Below are 17,351 nucleotides of genomic sequence, written 5' to 3'. Positions count from 1 at the left end.
GAAAAGCTATCGGTTTCACTGTTTGCACTTGTATCTTTCTTAAAATGATTAAGCGTCTTGGTTCGTGTATACATCCTCCAATAAAGTATTACTTAAAATCATTCTACATTTTTGTAAGAAACAAGTTAAAAAATTGTCCAAATTCTTTTAAATACTTGTAACCTGTTTAGTTATTTCATTTAAATGTAAAGAAATATTGTTTGAGTGTAATATTTCTTATATGAAGAATTATTTATTAATATGTTCAAGGTGGAATAGTATCGGTGGTTACTACATCAGGGTGTAGCGAGACCAACTTGCTCATGATCTACTTGGGATTCACCCGCTAAAAGATCGAACCAAGCTAAGCTTAAGCACTCTCGAGCCTAAATTGAAACACAATGAATAAACAATGTCACACTACTCTTAAGTTCTTATTAATTTAATTATTTAACCACATAGATGGCAAACGAAAAGATTTACATCAAACTTGAATTAAATCAATGCTACACTCCCTTAGAGCTATATCCACCAGCACCTCCACCACCAGTTTTCGTGTTATGCCCAGCCAGAGTGGTATCGGTGCCCATGTCCCTTCCAATTGGGTGAGACCCAACAACTCCTTCCACAACACTACCAACAGGCGCTTCGGTTCCATGTCCCAGCAAGGATGACATCTGGTGGCTCCCCATAGGATTGCCAGTGGGCAGTGGCTCTGGTGGCAAAGTAGGAGTGCGTCTCAACGGCTTCAGTCACCAGTCTCTGCGTGGCATTTTGCTTGCTTGCCACCTGTTTCTCATACTATGCTTGATTTATTATAGCCTCCTTTTTCTTCGTTGCCATCTCCTTTCGAGTCGGGTCATGTGCAGTCATTCTCTCACCCTGTATTGTGAGTATTTTGATAAATACGTTTGAAGAGTTGTATAAGTAATCCTAAACTATGGAGAAACAACGCGATGGAAAACCTTTTCTTGCATGGTGGCTTTGGTCTTTTCAATGCCGGACGTGGCGGATGCGCCTATTTCCGCAGCCGTCTCCTTGACGGATGCTGCTTTTTTTAACGGTCTTTTCTAGAAAGAGGGTTATTCATATACATTAATACATTACAGTTTATGCATCAATATTTAATATAACAGTTATCTGTTATTATATTTTTGTACTTCAAATTCATTATATATTAAATGATTAACGACCCTCTATAAAATTCACCGTTTCTTACCAAAATAATTATACACGACGAATATCTATAAGCAAATACCAACCCCTCGATGCTATTCATGATCAAAAAAGCCATCCTTTTATGCCGTCCACAATAGCTTCAGGAATCAATGACGCATCAACTTTAAATATCCCTTCAAACTCATCAACCTGAAGCAAATCTATTTGAGACTGCAGCAGTTCAACCGGCATAAAATGCTTCCCTTCTGCAGCTCGTTTCTGAACCCGGTCCATTAGCACATTGACCCCAACATCCAACAGAACAAACTTCACAACACACAGGTCATATGCACCCGCTCGATAATTCGGGTCAGCTGACCTAAGAATCTCCCTGTACTGCTTTTGGAGGGCAGAACACCCAAGAATTACAGTCTTGCCACTGACCAAATTTGCATTCACAACATCCCGAAGCACTTCAAGCCATGGGGTCCGGTCTTCATCCGACAAAGGAATCCCCTTCTTCATCTTCTCTGTTTATTGATACACATATTTCTATCTTCACAAATGACCATGATCATCACACAATATGTGCAACAAGAGCCCGTTTCGGAAACTATTACCTTTGTTTGATTGTGGATGGAAGTCATCAGCATCAATAAAGCTACAATTTAGAGCTTTTGCAAGCAGTTCGCCTATAGTTCTACATAACCCATGAAAATTAAGAGTTTTTATAAAGAATTTCAAACAAATTACAGCAAAATCAAGATGAAACTCACGATTTTCCGGCGCCACTAACTCCCATTAAAACAACAGCAATTCCTGCAAATTTAAAAGATGAATTGAAGCAACAATAATTGAAGATACAGTTGACAGATTATTAAAAGATTAGGGACCTGTGTGATCTGAATCCATGACTCCAAGCTCAATAAAGGTCCACCCCTTGTTGCCATAATCACAAACATTCAAACAAACAGTTGGTGGGCATCAGAAAGATTATCAGATTGCAATAACATACACAAGCAAATTAAACTATAGGGGTGCAAGAACATACACAAGCAAATTAAACTATAGGGGTGCATCAATTTGCAATGAAACAGATCAAATCGAGAAAGAAGATGAAATAAATTAAATTATTAAACAACTAACTAGGGCTGGAGATAATACACTGTAATAACTGGATAGTTGACAAGAGACTCGAGATTACAAGTTGAAAGAAAGTCTTACCGGAATGATGAGAATAAGAGTAACTTGATCACCGATGAAACTCGTAAAGTGAGCAGGGAATCGAAGAAATTTGCATAACCCAAGTTTAGGGGGTTAGATTAGGCTGGAGGGTGTGCTTTATCACGTCATCTTACCGCCACGTCACACAGGGACTTTAAAGCCTCTTTACACTATAGCGTCCTCTTTGACCGACACCTTCATCGTTCAAATCAATTTCCCCTCGTTAACGCGCTGGTGAGCATAGGATGGCGCCCCCCTTTCACTGCCGCGGTGTGGCTGATGGCGCCCCCAGAGCGCTATGGAGAACGAGGTGACGGGGTGGCGTTAAGCCACACCCACCGGCCTTAGAGTTGAGGGTTGTCAATGATCTATGGATCAAATTGTGGAAAACTTGCGTTTCTCTTGAGATGCAGGTTAACTCTCACTTGGTGTAGAGTGAGGTACTGGTGGGCGATGATAAGAGACCTACAGAAATCTGGGTTCGGTCCTTGAGCCAAACGGGTTTTACCGGTAATTTTACCATCATATCTATGGGCGGGTAGGCCGGTGGGTTACCAGGTTTTCCGCAGAATTGGTGGTGAACTCGGATTGCTCTCAGAATACTCCGTTTGATTTAGTGGGTGCTCAAAGAATGCTTAGGATTAATTCTATTAACCGTTAAAAAAAAAGATTAGAGTTTAGGGCAGAAATACCGGCAACCAACTTCTTTTCTTATTATAAAAAAAAACTAGGATTTTCCCCCACAGACCACCACGCGTTGGGGAAATCAACATACAAACTAGTAAAAGACAAGTATGAAGTGAAAAATATAAATGTGTAATACATTAAAATTAAAAATAAATAAATAAATCTCAACCGGAAACATATTTAGTTGTTTTTTCTTTAGAAAAATAAATTTATTCGATGATCACCGGGTATATCCGTTTTCAAAAAATAAAAAAAACACATTATATCACATATTTAGTTTTATAAAATAAAAACTAACGAATAAAAGTTATAAGATGAATATATAACTATATGCTTAAAGGTGTATATTTATTTAAAGTGTAAGAGTTAATTTGAAACTTATAAGAGTAAATAAACAAAAATGTAGCATTGTAACAGTCAGAATAATTTGTGATGTGGTTTGATATCTATTATAACTTTTCATAATTATTTTTGAATAATTAAGGGTGTGCAATAAAAAACCAAGAATAGAACCACATCCAAAACTAATTCAAATGTTAATTCGGATTTCGGATCCATTATCGGTTCCACAAATTTTACATAGTTGGATAAATGAACCTAATTCAATTGAATAAATCAAGCAATAACCGGTTTAATTGGATAGCCGATACGAACAAATCGAATAAATTGATTTCTGATCCAATGAAGACTTCATTTCCACGAAGAAGATGTTGAAGATATGGGTAAAAGTTAATAGGTAATTCATGTAAATAGATTAATGTTGTATTTAATGTTTATTATGTAATTATGAATAGTCAAGGGGTGTATGTGTCAAAAGCTAACCTTGGAAACTGATTATAAATAGGTGTGTCGATACATCAATAGTCACGATGGTTTAGGTATATTTGACTGCGGGGTATGGGGCGGGAGTTTGGGCGTGGGTAGGGGGAAAACGCCCACGCCACCACCCTGGTGGGCATGGGTTTCGGCGTGGCCCTTGGGGCATGGGTTTCAAGCCGGGCGTGGGGCGGTCTGGCCAAACTGACATGGCGGGCTCTAATTGGACAAACCAAAGAAGCCGTTGGGCTAGCCGTTGGCCAACGGCTATCTAAAAAAATAAATAAATAAATAAAATTTCATTTTTCCACTATAAACCTCACAATTTCTTCCATTTTTTTTTACCACATTCATCTTCAATTCTCCATCTACAAAACGAAAAAATGCATCCTCATAACCGTTCTTTTGACCCGACCCACCCGTATGCACTCCAAGAAAATAATCCTAGCCCACCACCCATTCGTCCAATGCCTCGTCCATTTATGATACACTCTTCTATGCCCCAAGAAGCGAGTTATGCATCGTATCTTGGGAATTGTTTGTTTACTAACTTCCCACACTCCGATGATGCGATACCTACACCGTTTACACAAACGTCCATCAACCTTTCACCAACCTCCATCGACCTTTCACAAAACGAAACCGTCCCCGAAACTCAACCACCCAACGATGTCCTTCCGCACCCCAACCCATAAAAAAGAGAAGCCATAAGAAAAAAACCGAGGCGGATAAAGCACTTGAAACCATCAAGCGAAAACAACTAAAATGGACCGTTCCTGAAGAACTTGCATTGGCGAGGGGTTGGTTTCAACAATCTCAACATTCAACTTTAGGTATTCTTAAACTTTGTTTTTATTAATGTTTTTTTATATAACTTTGTAATATATTAAATTTTGTTTTTATAAAAACAGGAAATTCTCAACATCGAACCTACTTGTGGCAAGGGGTTAGTAGAATATTCCATCAAGAATTGGGAAAATAGGTTTATCGTGAAAACGATAGCTTATCCTCGAAGTGGACCGAGATAAGCGGCCAACTTACAAAATATAGTGGTTTTTTAAAGAGAAAAATGCCCGGATAGTCCCTGTGGTTTCGCCTTTTTTCACCTATAGTCCCCAACTTTCTAAAACTACCTGAATAGTCCCCAAGTTTTCGTTTTTTGTTCCCGGATAGTCCCTGGGTCTAACTTCAGTTACTTTTCTCTGTTAAAATGATGTGAAATGACAAAAATACCCTTTCCTTAAAAGGTCAAACCATAGGGACTATCCGGGCATCTTCTTCATTTTTATTTATAAAACCTCACCACCACACTTCATCTTCAACCTCCACCCACCATCACCCTCCTCCACCCTCCACCATCACCGCCACACCTTCATTTAACTCATAAACTACTACTTTTGCATTTAACTCAACTGTTAGCTTTGCATTTTATAATCATAGACTACTACTTTTGCATTTAACTCAAGTGTTAGCTTTGCATTTTGACCATGTTTGCAGTCTTATATATTAATTAATTAACTTTACCTTTTAAGTAAGGGACATTACTTAGTGTTGTACTATATGGATATGAAAACTTCACTGCTTTTTCATTGGAATATATTAGGAGGTTAGTTATACAAAAGTTTTCTAGAAATTTACTACGTTGAGCAGGAAAAAGTTTGCAACACATGTATTGAACCAGCTTTGGCTATTATTATTATTTTTATTGTTTTAAACCGAAATTATTGATTTCGCAGCTATTCGAGATTTCAAAGGTACTATTTCTAATGTTAGTTGGTTAAACTTGAGTATTCCAAGTTCTAACTGTTTTTCCATTCCCATTCGCATAATTAGGAATGTGATCATGGAAATCACTTTTACTTGTCTTGGTTTTAATTTCTCTGTTTTGACATAAGTATTTTCTACTCTTTCATGACAATTTAACTTCCAGAAGTGACAATGGAATAAATAATAGCACTTGTGTTGAATGGACAATAAAGCCCTTGACTTTTAAACACAGAAATTAGATGTCATTATGTGGCTGTCCCAAATGAAGGGAATTGCCCTTCACTTCCAATTCCAAATTTAGTTTTTCTGTGGAATTTACTATCAAATAGATTGGATGCAATTTCCCTTGACTTTCTCAACTAAAAGAGATATGCTTTTTTTTCCATGTTTGTGTGCTCTACTTGCCGTTAATCAACTTTCGTGTTTAGTATCTTCATGATATTCCTGCCTGGAATTAAATAAAAATGTGATATTTGGGTCTTGGTGGAGTGTGGTGGCCGGAGGGTGAAGGTGTGGCCCGGATGGTGGAGGGTGGAGGAGGGTGATGGTGGGTGGAGGTTGAAGATGAAGTGTTGTGGTGGGGTTTTATAAATAAAAATCAAGAAGATGCTCGGATAGTCCCTATAGTTTGGCCTTTTAAGGAAAGGGTATTTTTGTCATTTCACATCATTTTAACAGAGAAAAGTAACTGAAGTTAGACCCAGAGACTATCCGGGAACAAAAAACGAAAACTTGGGGACTATTCAGGTAGTTTTAGAAAGTTGGGGACTATAGGTGAAAAAAGGCGAAACCACAGGGACTATCCGGGCATTTTTCTCTTTTTTAAATAAAGTAAAACAAAACCCAAAAAGTGGTGAAACCGAAGCCGACATTGTGACGAATGCATTGGTTCAATTCAAGACAAATGTGGGGACCGACTTCCGTTTCATGCATTGTTGGGAGATTTGTAAGTTTCATCCAAAGTGGGCGAATATCCCCAGTGGTAGCGAAAGCAACACGTCTTCCAAAAGGTCGAGGGCCTCGTCCCAAACCCAATCTGATGCACAAGATCAAGAGATTGAGGACCTTTTTGATGATTCGCCAAGCCGAAACCGGCCTGAGTATGGAAGAGATGCCACAAAAAGGCGTGCTCAAAAATCAAGATCTGCTACGGCATCACCTTCAGCTGGGAGTTCGCTCTTGCATAGAGGAATATACAGCGACCAGTTGGATGACATTTCATCCAAGATGGATACATTCAACGTCTTCCAACAACAAAGGGCCGAAATTCGGAAGAGCAAAGAAGCTAGAGATGCCGTTAGAGAAGCCCAGAGACAAAGACGGGAGGATTTGAAAATTCTATCCCAGCCGATTGATCACCTAAAGGGTGACGAGTTGGAAATAGTCTTGGAGATGAGAGAAGAGATAAAAAAACAAATATAAACGTTAGTAAATTTTTTATGTAATTTTTTTATGTAGTTTTCTTTAATTAAAAACAAATACAAAGAGCCCAGCCGGGTCAGCCCAGCGAAGCCCACCAAACCCACGCCCCCAACCCCCGCCCCACCATACCCTGTTTAAATGTGGGTCGCCCCATATCTGCCATCCCAAACCACGTGTCAACAAATGCCCCAACCCAAGCTCAACTCCCGCCCCACCATACCCCGCAGTCTTTATTAGACACCATTGATCATAGCATCAGTGACATACGACCATTCATATCATAAATCAACTTATTAAGAGGAGGTGATGATATCAGTCCATTCCACCGGATGCGTCCGGAGAGAGTTGGTGCCCCCCATCGATTTTAAAACAATTTTTATTAAAGGAAGCTCAATTGTTATTATAATTTATTGAATGAAATTAAATTAAGTTAAATTAAATTAAATTAAATTAAATTATAAATAAAAAACAAATAAGTTTAACAGTAGACCTATTTAAAACACAAAAATAAAAATTAAACATAACAAATTAAAAACAAATTTATCTACTATAATAAAAGAAACCAACTTTTAGACACGTGTCATTCATTGAGGGTATCCACAAATCTATATTTATCCTATATTAACTAACTAACTAAATAATAAATTAATATTAAATATTATCATACTTTAATAAAATATTATCCTCAAATCTAAATTTTTAATTTAATATATTTTTAAAACAAATACCTCTCTTTCCTACTTATCTTATAATAAATATATAAATAATAAATTAATATTAAATGTTATCCTAACTTATTAAAAATATAACTTTTTTATTATTTGGTATACAAAATTATATTTATTCAACTCGTGTAAAACGCGGGGTTTTTAAAAAATTTAACTTTTTTTTATTATTTACTATACAAAGTTACATTTATATAACCTGTGTAATACACGAAGTTTTTAAAGATATAACTTTTTATCATCTGCTATGTAAAATTAGATTTATTCAACACGTGTAATACACGAGGTTTTTAAGGATATAATTTTTTTTATTATTTGGTAGATTTTTCAACCCCACTATACACGGGTTTTTAAAGATACGACGTTTTTAGTATTTAATATACAAAATTACATTTATTTAATCTGTGTAATAGACATGGTTTTTAAAGATATATAACTCTTTTTTAGATCTATTCAACACGTCTAATATACGTGTTTTTTTAAGAATTATACATTAAAGTTTATTTTTAAAAGATAAATCTTGACTATTTATTAGATAAAATTATATTTCTACAACTCGTGTAATACACGGGGTTTTAACCTAGTAACTTTAATAAACCTAACTAAAGCATTACATAAACCACATAATTAATCCCTAATAAAACATTACATAAAGCACATAAAACATTACTTTATAACCAAATAGAGAATTAAGCGATGAGCAGTCACGATCACTATCATGCCTGTCCAACATCTCGTATCGATAACTAGAGCTTTCAGATGGATAATATATTTCATCATCTGACCTTGGTACATATATCACCCCCTGGTCGGTTTCGTACCCTTCAACCTAACTTGGGACTTCTTGTGTTGGATGGGGGTTTGCCATAGGAGGACAATTTGTCATTGTAGGAGTCTTTGCCACTGGAGTACGATGCCCCTCACCAATTCTTAGTCCATTAAATCGTAGTTGACTAAAGATATAATCGTACATCAAGTTTAGCTATTCCACAATTAAGTTGGTATGTTGCTAAGGACGGTAGATTTCTAGAGGAAAAGGGTTTGCCACTTAAGGGTTTGGAGGGTTTGAAGGTAGAAGGGTTTGAGTGTCAATGGGATGATCGTTGAGGGTTTGAATGTGGAGGGTTTGAGCGTTGAATGGATAATCGTCGAAGGTTTGAAGGTCTTACTAGTTCGATCAGAGTTGGATAACCACCACCCATATCTCTAAATTAATATGGCTTTTGGAGTGAAATGTGAATCTATATATATATTAATAAATGAGATGATGTGGGCTATGTGTCCTTGAATGGTGAAGCCATTTTGATGATGTGACAACCATTGGTTTAGTGGAGTTTGATTTTGGGAGGGAATTGATGTAATTCTATATAAACAAACCAAGTTTCACAAAACACAAACCAAAAAACCAAAGATACACGGGATCCAGATTTGAATGGGCCGGTTTTCGGGTTATCCAAATAACCCATATTGAATTCGGATCCTTTAAATTGATTTCACTCAATTATTTTGCATAACATTCTTCTTGAATCATCTTCTTTCTCTCTCTGTTCTCTCTCTTCTACCTACCATATTCGATTACAAACCCTACATCAACATACCATATCCGATCATGAAAATACTATAGCCGATCATCATCTTAGGTGACGAATCTTTCAAGAATTACAGGTAAATGTATTTCATCAAACCTATCAGTTCCACAAAATCTCACATACCGACAATCATCTTCTATCACTTTAACCTAATGGTGTTCTTGATTCTTTGAAATATTCGACATAGATCCAAGGTTGCAACTGTTTTTATATGTTATTTAGATATTTCTGAATCTTTTTTTTATTCGCTACTAATTATTTTGTTATTAACTTCATCTACGATTATTTTCTTTCAGATCCGAACATAAAAATTGCAGGTATGTTGTTTATTCAGATGAGAGTACAAGATGTTGATTATTTTCTTAATCAAAACGAGATTTGTTCTATTACTCTTCATTCATTCTATTTCCTTTTTCCAAACAGAACCCTAATATACCGCCACCATAGCCATCATCAACATGGTATTCTCCATTGTTCATCGATCCAGAATTCACCATCAATGGGTACGAATTAACTCTTTTAGTTTTGGTTTTTTGATTGTTAAAGTTTTATAGGTGATAACGGAATCCTTTTTTTATTTCGATTCAATCTCATTTGGGAGGATTTTTTTGTTTCCTCGATTATACAAGGTATTACAGTTTTGACTGTTCTTTGTTTTAGATTTTAACTCGGTTTCTGTAATTAGAAATTGTTTCTATAAACAGATTACGTTTTTTTGTTAGTAATAAATTTTGTATTGTATTAATTACCAATCAATTGAAGATTTTGTTTATTTTATTTTATTTATGGTCTGATATGTTTTTCCGGAATATTGATTTTGTTTCTATAAATAAATTGTTTCTATATTAGATTATTATGTATTGTAAGTGTTTAATCCCAATTTTTGAAGATTTCTCTGTATTTTCTGTGTTGTTCTTTATGATATACATTATCCGATTTAATCACTGTTTTTTGCAAACAATATCAAGATCGGAGGTTTGTTATCATCATCTACATTCTCTGATTTATGTAATATCTGTGAACGTTAATCATTTCTTGGGCATTTATCAAACTTACTGATTTTGGTTTATTTTGATTTTCATGTGAATCCCTAAATCTTGGATAACAATCGGACAAGCGATCATTGAACAAACTGTGACAACCCTCACTAAACCAGGTACCCGTACGACTTGATTAATAATTAATTACTGCTCGATTACTGTGCTTACTTGAACTTGTGAACAAACTGCTACTTGAATGTTGATACATGCATATTCCTGCATCATACTTTACATACTGTCACTACATTATTTATACGCTGAACCTTAGTGACAAACATGATGCACAAAAGCACAGTAGCACTATGAACGGATAACCTATTGAACATGCTGATAAAGCCAGCATCAGGCAGATATTGCCTCTAAGGCCTGTATAAGCCAGAAATAGCTACTACACTAGTTGTGAGTGTAGGGATACAAGGGTTGTAGAACTGCGTCTCTAGGGATAAGTTACAATGACTGGATGTGCCTAAAACGTACACTAAGCACAAAACTCAGCACTTTAATAAACAATTCAGCTTCTAGCTAACTAATAAAGTGCCAAAACATGAGAAAAATATTACTAGACACTTTTCAAAGTGTCGGGAATAAGTTGTGTCACTAAAAATGGTATTAGCGACACTTTAAAGCTTTGTTAAGCGCTTTAACGGATTACTATCCAACCGGACAACCGGACTATACCCGGAACATGAAAATATTGTTAATAACACTATTTGTCTTTTTCTGAGCCAGTTAGGGTCCCTAAATACCCTAACACCCGCCATAAAGCGCAACGCACAACTAACCGGGTTAATCACTTAACTAACTAGATTAACCTCACTTTACACTAACTATTTTGGTTGAAAATGAACTAGAACCCCCCCCCCCTTTGAGCCGAATTCGGTCCCCTTGGGGACACCATTGTACCATTTTATTAGTTTAATCCTTGATGTTTAATATCTATAAGACACAAGATCCCTTGGTCCATAGCCCTAAAGATTGTCTATAAGTTCAAGTCTTGCACCTTATGATCATAACACTCACAACACCACTCAAACACACTCCCTCTCTCTCTCAAGGCTTCGGCCGAACATCCCCATATCCATCCATCATATTTTCGGTTTTGATCACCCCATTTCAAGAACACACAAGTGTCAAGGATCACGTATAAGGAGTCTTGGTGCACTCGGAGCTTAAAGGACCTCACTCTCTTGCTTTTATCCACCCGTTTTGCGTCTAGATTCTTCCCTAGCCTCGAGCTAGTGGTATGTTGCTTAAATCACCTTCTTGAACTATCGTAAAGTGGTTAAAACGATTTGTAATGATTAAAACTAGTAATCTTACAAGATGATACATTAAAGTTTACTAAAAATGCTTGTAATGATGGATAAAAGCTTATATGGTGTGTAAAACTTGTAGTATTTGATTTGTGTGGTTATTTGGACCCGATTTATGTTGTGGTAGCTCGGATCATCATTTAACCCGGGTTGGTCATGATCATGGATCATGACATAAGGATGTTTTGGAAGTAACAAGGGTTAAAGGATGAAACTCTACCACACACAAATCATGAACTTGTGTAAAAGTGATTTTACTTACAAAATAGTGTTTAAAACTAGTAGATCTACGGATCTACAAGTGGTATTTTCAAAGAACCAAGTATAAAAGAAATCATGTTTTCCTAAAGACGGATCTTACGTTAACAAGAATGATTTTTAGAACACACAAGTGTGTAAACACTTGTGTAGCACAAAGTTTCGACAAAATAACAATTTTTGTAAAAGATGACGAGAAGTTGTGAAGGCGGAATTTCTTTAAAAGCAAGGTTTTTACGAAACCGGACTAATTTATATAAAGATCCGCTAAAAGTAATGAGATTTACTTCGTATTTTTGAGTAAATCACAAGTTCATGAAATCTTTGCGATTAACATGTTATGGACTAGTTGATGTGTTGAATATTGTTTTGGTTAAGTAAGAAAATGGTTGGTTTGATTTATAAAAGAAAATGATACGCTACATACCAGGATTTTTATACAAACAAAGGTTTATTTGCTCACTTACACATGAACTCGCTCAACATTATTGTTGATTTTTCAACTTACATGTATTTCAGGGAATTAAAGGATCTGGCACGGTATGGCACGTTTTCCCGCTTCACTAGTACGAGGTCATCCGGGTTTAGGGAATGTGACTCTTTCCTGGACAAGTCACAGTCCTTAAACTGTGTTTGTGTTTTGTTGATGTTTGTGTTCGTTGAACAATGTTTATGTCGTTAGGGTGTGTTCCCGTTGATACAATGTTGTTGTATTTGGTTTTAAAACTTAATTGAATGGATGATCTTGCATGGTTTTTATTCATATAGCTTTGTTATGGTTAAGCTATGGTATTAAGAAGTCACACCAAATTAACCACGCTTCCGCAAAGCCAGGGTGTGACAGCTTGGTATCAGAGCTCTGATCATAGCGAACTAGGATTCCTTCTCGAGTCTAGACTATGATCACTAGGGCTCTCACGAAAACATTTTTACTGCATACCACTTAAGTCCAGATCCAAAACGTTTTTATAAACAAATGTTGAGCACATTTTATTTATTATTTATTAGGCTCAGTCTTGGAGGCTGAGGCTCGGTCTTGGAAGCCGAGGCTCGATCTAAGAGATCGAGGTAGATGGCTAGTAAGACTAGGAAGAGTAGGCTCAGTCTTGGAGGCTGAGGCTCGGTCTTGGAGGCCGAGGCTCGATCTAAGAGGTCGAGGTAGATGATAGAGCAGTCTTAGAGACTGGGAGAATTTGGCTAGTGGGACTAGGAATGTCAGTCTAGGAGACTGGGAGGCTAGTGGGACTAGGAGAATTATGTGATTTCTTACTTGGTTACTAATGTGTTTACCTGATTATATGACTGATTATTTGTGCATATTTGTGCTTATGTTACAGACACATGGACTCGCCCGGCACTGGCGACTCAGACACCACAGGACCTAGACCTATAGTATCAGATGACCTAGCATCTTCAGAGCACGAGGCACACGTCGGACGTTTCTAGCACGGACGAGGACGACTTTCAGCCCTTCGCGCTACCTGACGAGGCTGATGAGCTCGCCGATGGCCCTCTTATTGGGGACCTACCGTTAGTGGAGATCCCTGCTCCCATACCCTTAGCTGTTTACCCTGCCTACGATTTACTTCTAGACGCCGAGGCTGTCGGCGATATTGATCTGTTTGACGATGATCTCCTAGAGGACGATGAGGAGGGCGAGGCCCTCATAGCCGACGGAGGACTTTTACTGCTCGCAGATGCTCCAGCTGCGGAGTCACCTGCACACTCACCTGCTCCAGACTCCTTCGAGTCTGTGGCCTCCGCACCTTCCCACACTCTGAGCGCACAACACTTTTCACATGGTTCAGATCCTGACCAGGCATCCTCTGTTGCCCCTATTCCTAGCTTTGCTTTCGACCATGATGATGTGGAGGATTCCGATCCTATCTTTCCCCCAGGGTTCGACCCGGATCAGGATATAGAGTTTATACCTATGGATCAGCCTATGGAGGATCCAGTCGACCCAGCTGACCCAGTGGATCCCATTGACCCTGAGTTTGACTTTGAGATGGTTTTTGATGATCCCGAGCCTGCCATCGCCCCTGAGCAGGCAGCCGCTCTAGACCCTGTGCTTGAGCATGACCCCGTTCATGTTGGCATGCCTATTGAGCCTGTGATTGCTGACCCACCTGTTGATGATCACTCTGTGGATGCTCCGTTGTTGGAGGGCGATCATGTCATTGCTGCTGATCATGTTGATCACCCAGTTATTGCTGATGCACCCGTTCACCCTCTTGTTGCTCCCCCACCTGATCCCGTTCCACTAGAGCCCGAGCATGCACTATTCGCGACCCACATGGATCCACGAGATGAGCACGCACAGCACGGGTGGATTCCGGCTGATGATGAGGTTCCACCTATTCCCTCTCAGATCACTGATACTCGTCAGGTTGATACCTCCTTTTCATTCCCTCAGTTTACACCTCCAGCGCGACCTGGAGAGGGTTCGTCGGCCCATCCTTTTGGGCATGTACCGGTATCTATCCCTGCTATACCACCGTCTTCTACTTTTCCCCCTGTTTCTCCATTTCATGTGGCACCTTTTGATCCCACCAGTGAGCCATTCCTTTGGTCGTCACCACCTGTTATGCCACCGACCGACCCTTACCATCCTTTCCATATGGGATATTCTATTGAGGATGTTTTGATGTCTTTTGTCGCCCAGCACGAGGCACACACACAGCGCATTCAGGAGCTTGAGAGAGCTCAGCCGCCGCCGTGTCAGTGCCAGGGTCAGACCCACTCTCCTTTGCAGCCCTCTCGACCTTTACCACCAGATTATGCTGCACGCCTTCTCGCATTAGAGCGGCAGGTTGCTTCTTTCATACGTACTCAGAGAGCCATGGAGGAGGACTGGCTCCAGTTGCGTCGTTTGTTCTACATTCACTTTCCCCCTCCTCCACCGCCATCCGTATAGAGCTCATCAGTGCCATTTGGGTAGACGTTGGTGAGAAGACGGCGATTGCTTTTGACTGCACAGCATTTTTGGAGACTACATTATGATTCTGACTTTTGTTGACATGTATTTGATGTATTGGCACTGATTTGATATAGTTTTTGGACAGGGGTGATGTAGCCCTTGGTCGATTGATGTAGTATGACACGGTGATATACTTGTACACTTACTATGTGGTCTCGATATATGGAAATCGCAGTATTCTCATCATATTTGATGCTTGATTGATTATTTATATTTTTATGACATGGGATGTTGTGTGAATGATATTTGTGACAAGAGATGATATGTGAATGATATATTGATAACATGAGAAGTTATGTACTATTACTATCATTATATACGTACGCTTTACTATGGCCTGACCAACGTAAACACATCTTTAGAAGATGCCGCCGAGACGTCAACAACCGCAAATGCCTACCAATCAGGCAGAACTCCAGCAAATCATCGCTGCTGCCATCGCACAATACGCCGCCTCTCAAGGAGGGACTAGTGGAAGCAACTCAGGCAACACTGGCAGCAACAACAACCCACCTCATGGTAATACTAAGTCATTTAGACATACCATGACCTAATTGGATATCTATAGCAAAGATGCTAATGCCGTTCACATGTTATACTGTACGTGCAGGATGCACCTACAAACAGTTTCTAGACTGCAAGCCGGTCAACTTTGATGGCACAGGAGGTGCTGTCGCCTTTGTTCGTTGGGCTGAGAAAACTGAATATGTTCTTCGCCTGAGCAAATGCGCACTAGACCAGCAAGTCACCTATATCTCTGGGCTATTCTTGGATGGAGCCCTATCTTGGTGGAATTTGCAAGTACAGACACTTGGTGAAGCTGCTGCCTACACGCTGACCTGGACCGAACTGAAGGAACTTATGCGCAAAAAGTATTGTTCCCGCGCTGAAATCCAAAGATTGGAAACTGAATTCTGGCATTTAAAGATGGAAGGTCCAAAGATCGCAGAATACGTTCAGGGGTTCCACGACTTATCGCATGTGGTACCCTACATGGTCACTCCAGAGTTCAAAAGGATTGAACGTTTTATTTGGGGATTAGCTCCTCAAATCATAAGCATGGTGACCTCCTCCAAGCCTGCGACTATTACTGAGGCGATTGATTTGAGCGTGGCTTTCACAGAGGAAGCTATTCGCCTGAACAAGTTTGATGAAGCTGAGCCAAAGAAGAAAGAGACTCATGTGGAGTCATCAGGAGGTAACAAGCGGAAGTTTTCAAACTTCAAGCAAGGCACTAGCGGTATGGTTAAGAAAGGGGAATCAAGCACGCCAGCTCAGGTTACAGCTGGTAATGGGAAGAAAGGAAAAGGATACATGGGCACCCAGCCCAAGTGTAATACCTGCCAGCGCCACCATTCTGGCCGTTGTGGTTTGAAAGTTTGTGAAGCTTGTGGAAAGACTGGCCACTTGAAGGATCCTTATTGGGCCATAGCTGGCCAGAGAGGCCAGGGAGGATTCGGAAACAGAAACACCAACCGGGGCGGAAATGGAAATCGCCCACAAGGGAACAATGGAGGTAATGGAAATCGAGTTAACAATGCTAATCAAGCGAGCGCTGTGAATCGTAATCAGAGGAATAATCAAGCTGGCGGAAATGGGCAAAGATCCGGATGCTTCAACTGTGGTGATCTTGGGCACTACAAGAGGAACTGCCCAGAGTTGAACCAAGCCCGTGGAAGAATGTTTAATATTGAAGCAAGGGAAGCGCGCCAGGATCCCAATGTTGTTACTGGTACGTTCCCTGTAAACCAACGCTATGCATCCGTTTTATTTGATACTGGCGCCGATTATAGCTTCGTGTCGTTAGAGTTTAAGAATATGCTTGGGTTAGCCGCTAGTAAGTTAGATATCTCGTACTCAATTGAATTGGCTAATGGAAAGTTAGTAGAAGCCAACGAAGTTATCAGAGGTTATGTGATCGAATTGGGAGAGCGTGAGTTTGCTCTGGATCTACTACCAGTCCAGTTGGGAAGCTTCGACGTGGTGGTAGGAATGGATTGGTTGTCAAGCAACAAGGCTGAGATAGTTTGTCATGAAAAGGTAGTTCGTATCCCAACTGATGATGGTGAGACAATTGTGGTTCACGGAGAAAAGCGTGATACGCCGTTAAGAATTATCAGCTGCCTCAAAGCGCAAAAATGTTTACAGAAGGGATGTGCTGCCTTTCTGGCACACATTGTAGATAAGAAAGCTGAAGAACCAAAGATCGAAGACATCCCTGTCGTGAGGGAATATCCAGAAGTCTTCCCTGAGGACTTGCCTGGATTGCCGCCTCAGAGACAAGTGGAATTTCACATCGACTTAGTTCCAGGCGCCGCGCCTGTGGCTAAGGCACCCTATAGACTTGCTCCGTCTGAGATGCAAGAACTGTCGACACAACTTCAGGAGTTGTT

General features: G+C 39.3%; 2 protein-coding genes across 3 annotated transcripts; both read right to left on the bottom strand.

Annotated features, from left to right (window-relative positions):
* Positions 1-385: 385 nt before the first annotated feature.
* On the bottom strand, positions 386-1,332 carry LOC118479782 (18 kDa seed maturation protein-like). Its single transcript, XM_035974544.1, has 3 exons — positions 1,199-1,332; positions 945-1,049; positions 386-861 (listed from the first exon to the last, which is right to left on the bottom strand). The coding sequence occupies exons 1-3, from the start codon at positions 1,271-1,273 to the stop codon at positions 781-783; spliced, it is 261 nt and encodes an 86-aa protein (XP_035830437.1). The 5' UTR covers positions 1,274-1,332; the 3' UTR covers positions 386-780.
* Positions 1,137-2,656, bottom strand: LOC118479781 (gluconokinase-like). 2 transcript variants are annotated; one of them, XM_035974542.1, is made up of 5 exons: positions 2,362-2,656; positions 2,031-2,076; positions 1,914-1,956; positions 1,758-1,837; positions 1,137-1,667 (listed from the first exon to the last, which is right to left on the bottom strand). In XM_035974542.1, exons 2-5 carry the CDS (start codon positions 2,047-2,049, stop codon positions 1,261-1,263), a joined length of 549 nt encoding a protein of 182 aa, XP_035830435.1. In that variant the 5' UTR covers positions 2,050-2,076; positions 2,362-2,656; the 3' UTR covers positions 1,137-1,260. The 2 variants fall into 2 exon arrangements, with proteins under 2 accessions (XP_035830435.1, XP_035830436.1); XM_035974543.1 differs by lacking the exon at positions 2,362-2,656 and adding an exon at positions 2,302-2,320.
* Positions 2,657-17,351: the final 14,695 nt, after the last annotated feature.

Source organism: Helianthus annuus, chromosome 6, assembly GCF_002127325.2.
Source record: "Helianthus annuus cultivar XRQ/B chromosome 6, HanXRQr2.0-SUNRISE, whole genome shotgun sequence".
In the NCBI taxonomy this organism is placed as follows: Eukaryota; Viridiplantae; Streptophyta; class Magnoliopsida; order Asterales; family Asteraceae; genus Helianthus; species Helianthus annuus.
The sequence above is the reverse complement of the archived record's forward strand: the minus strand, read 5'-3'. Positions and strand labels throughout refer to the sequence as shown.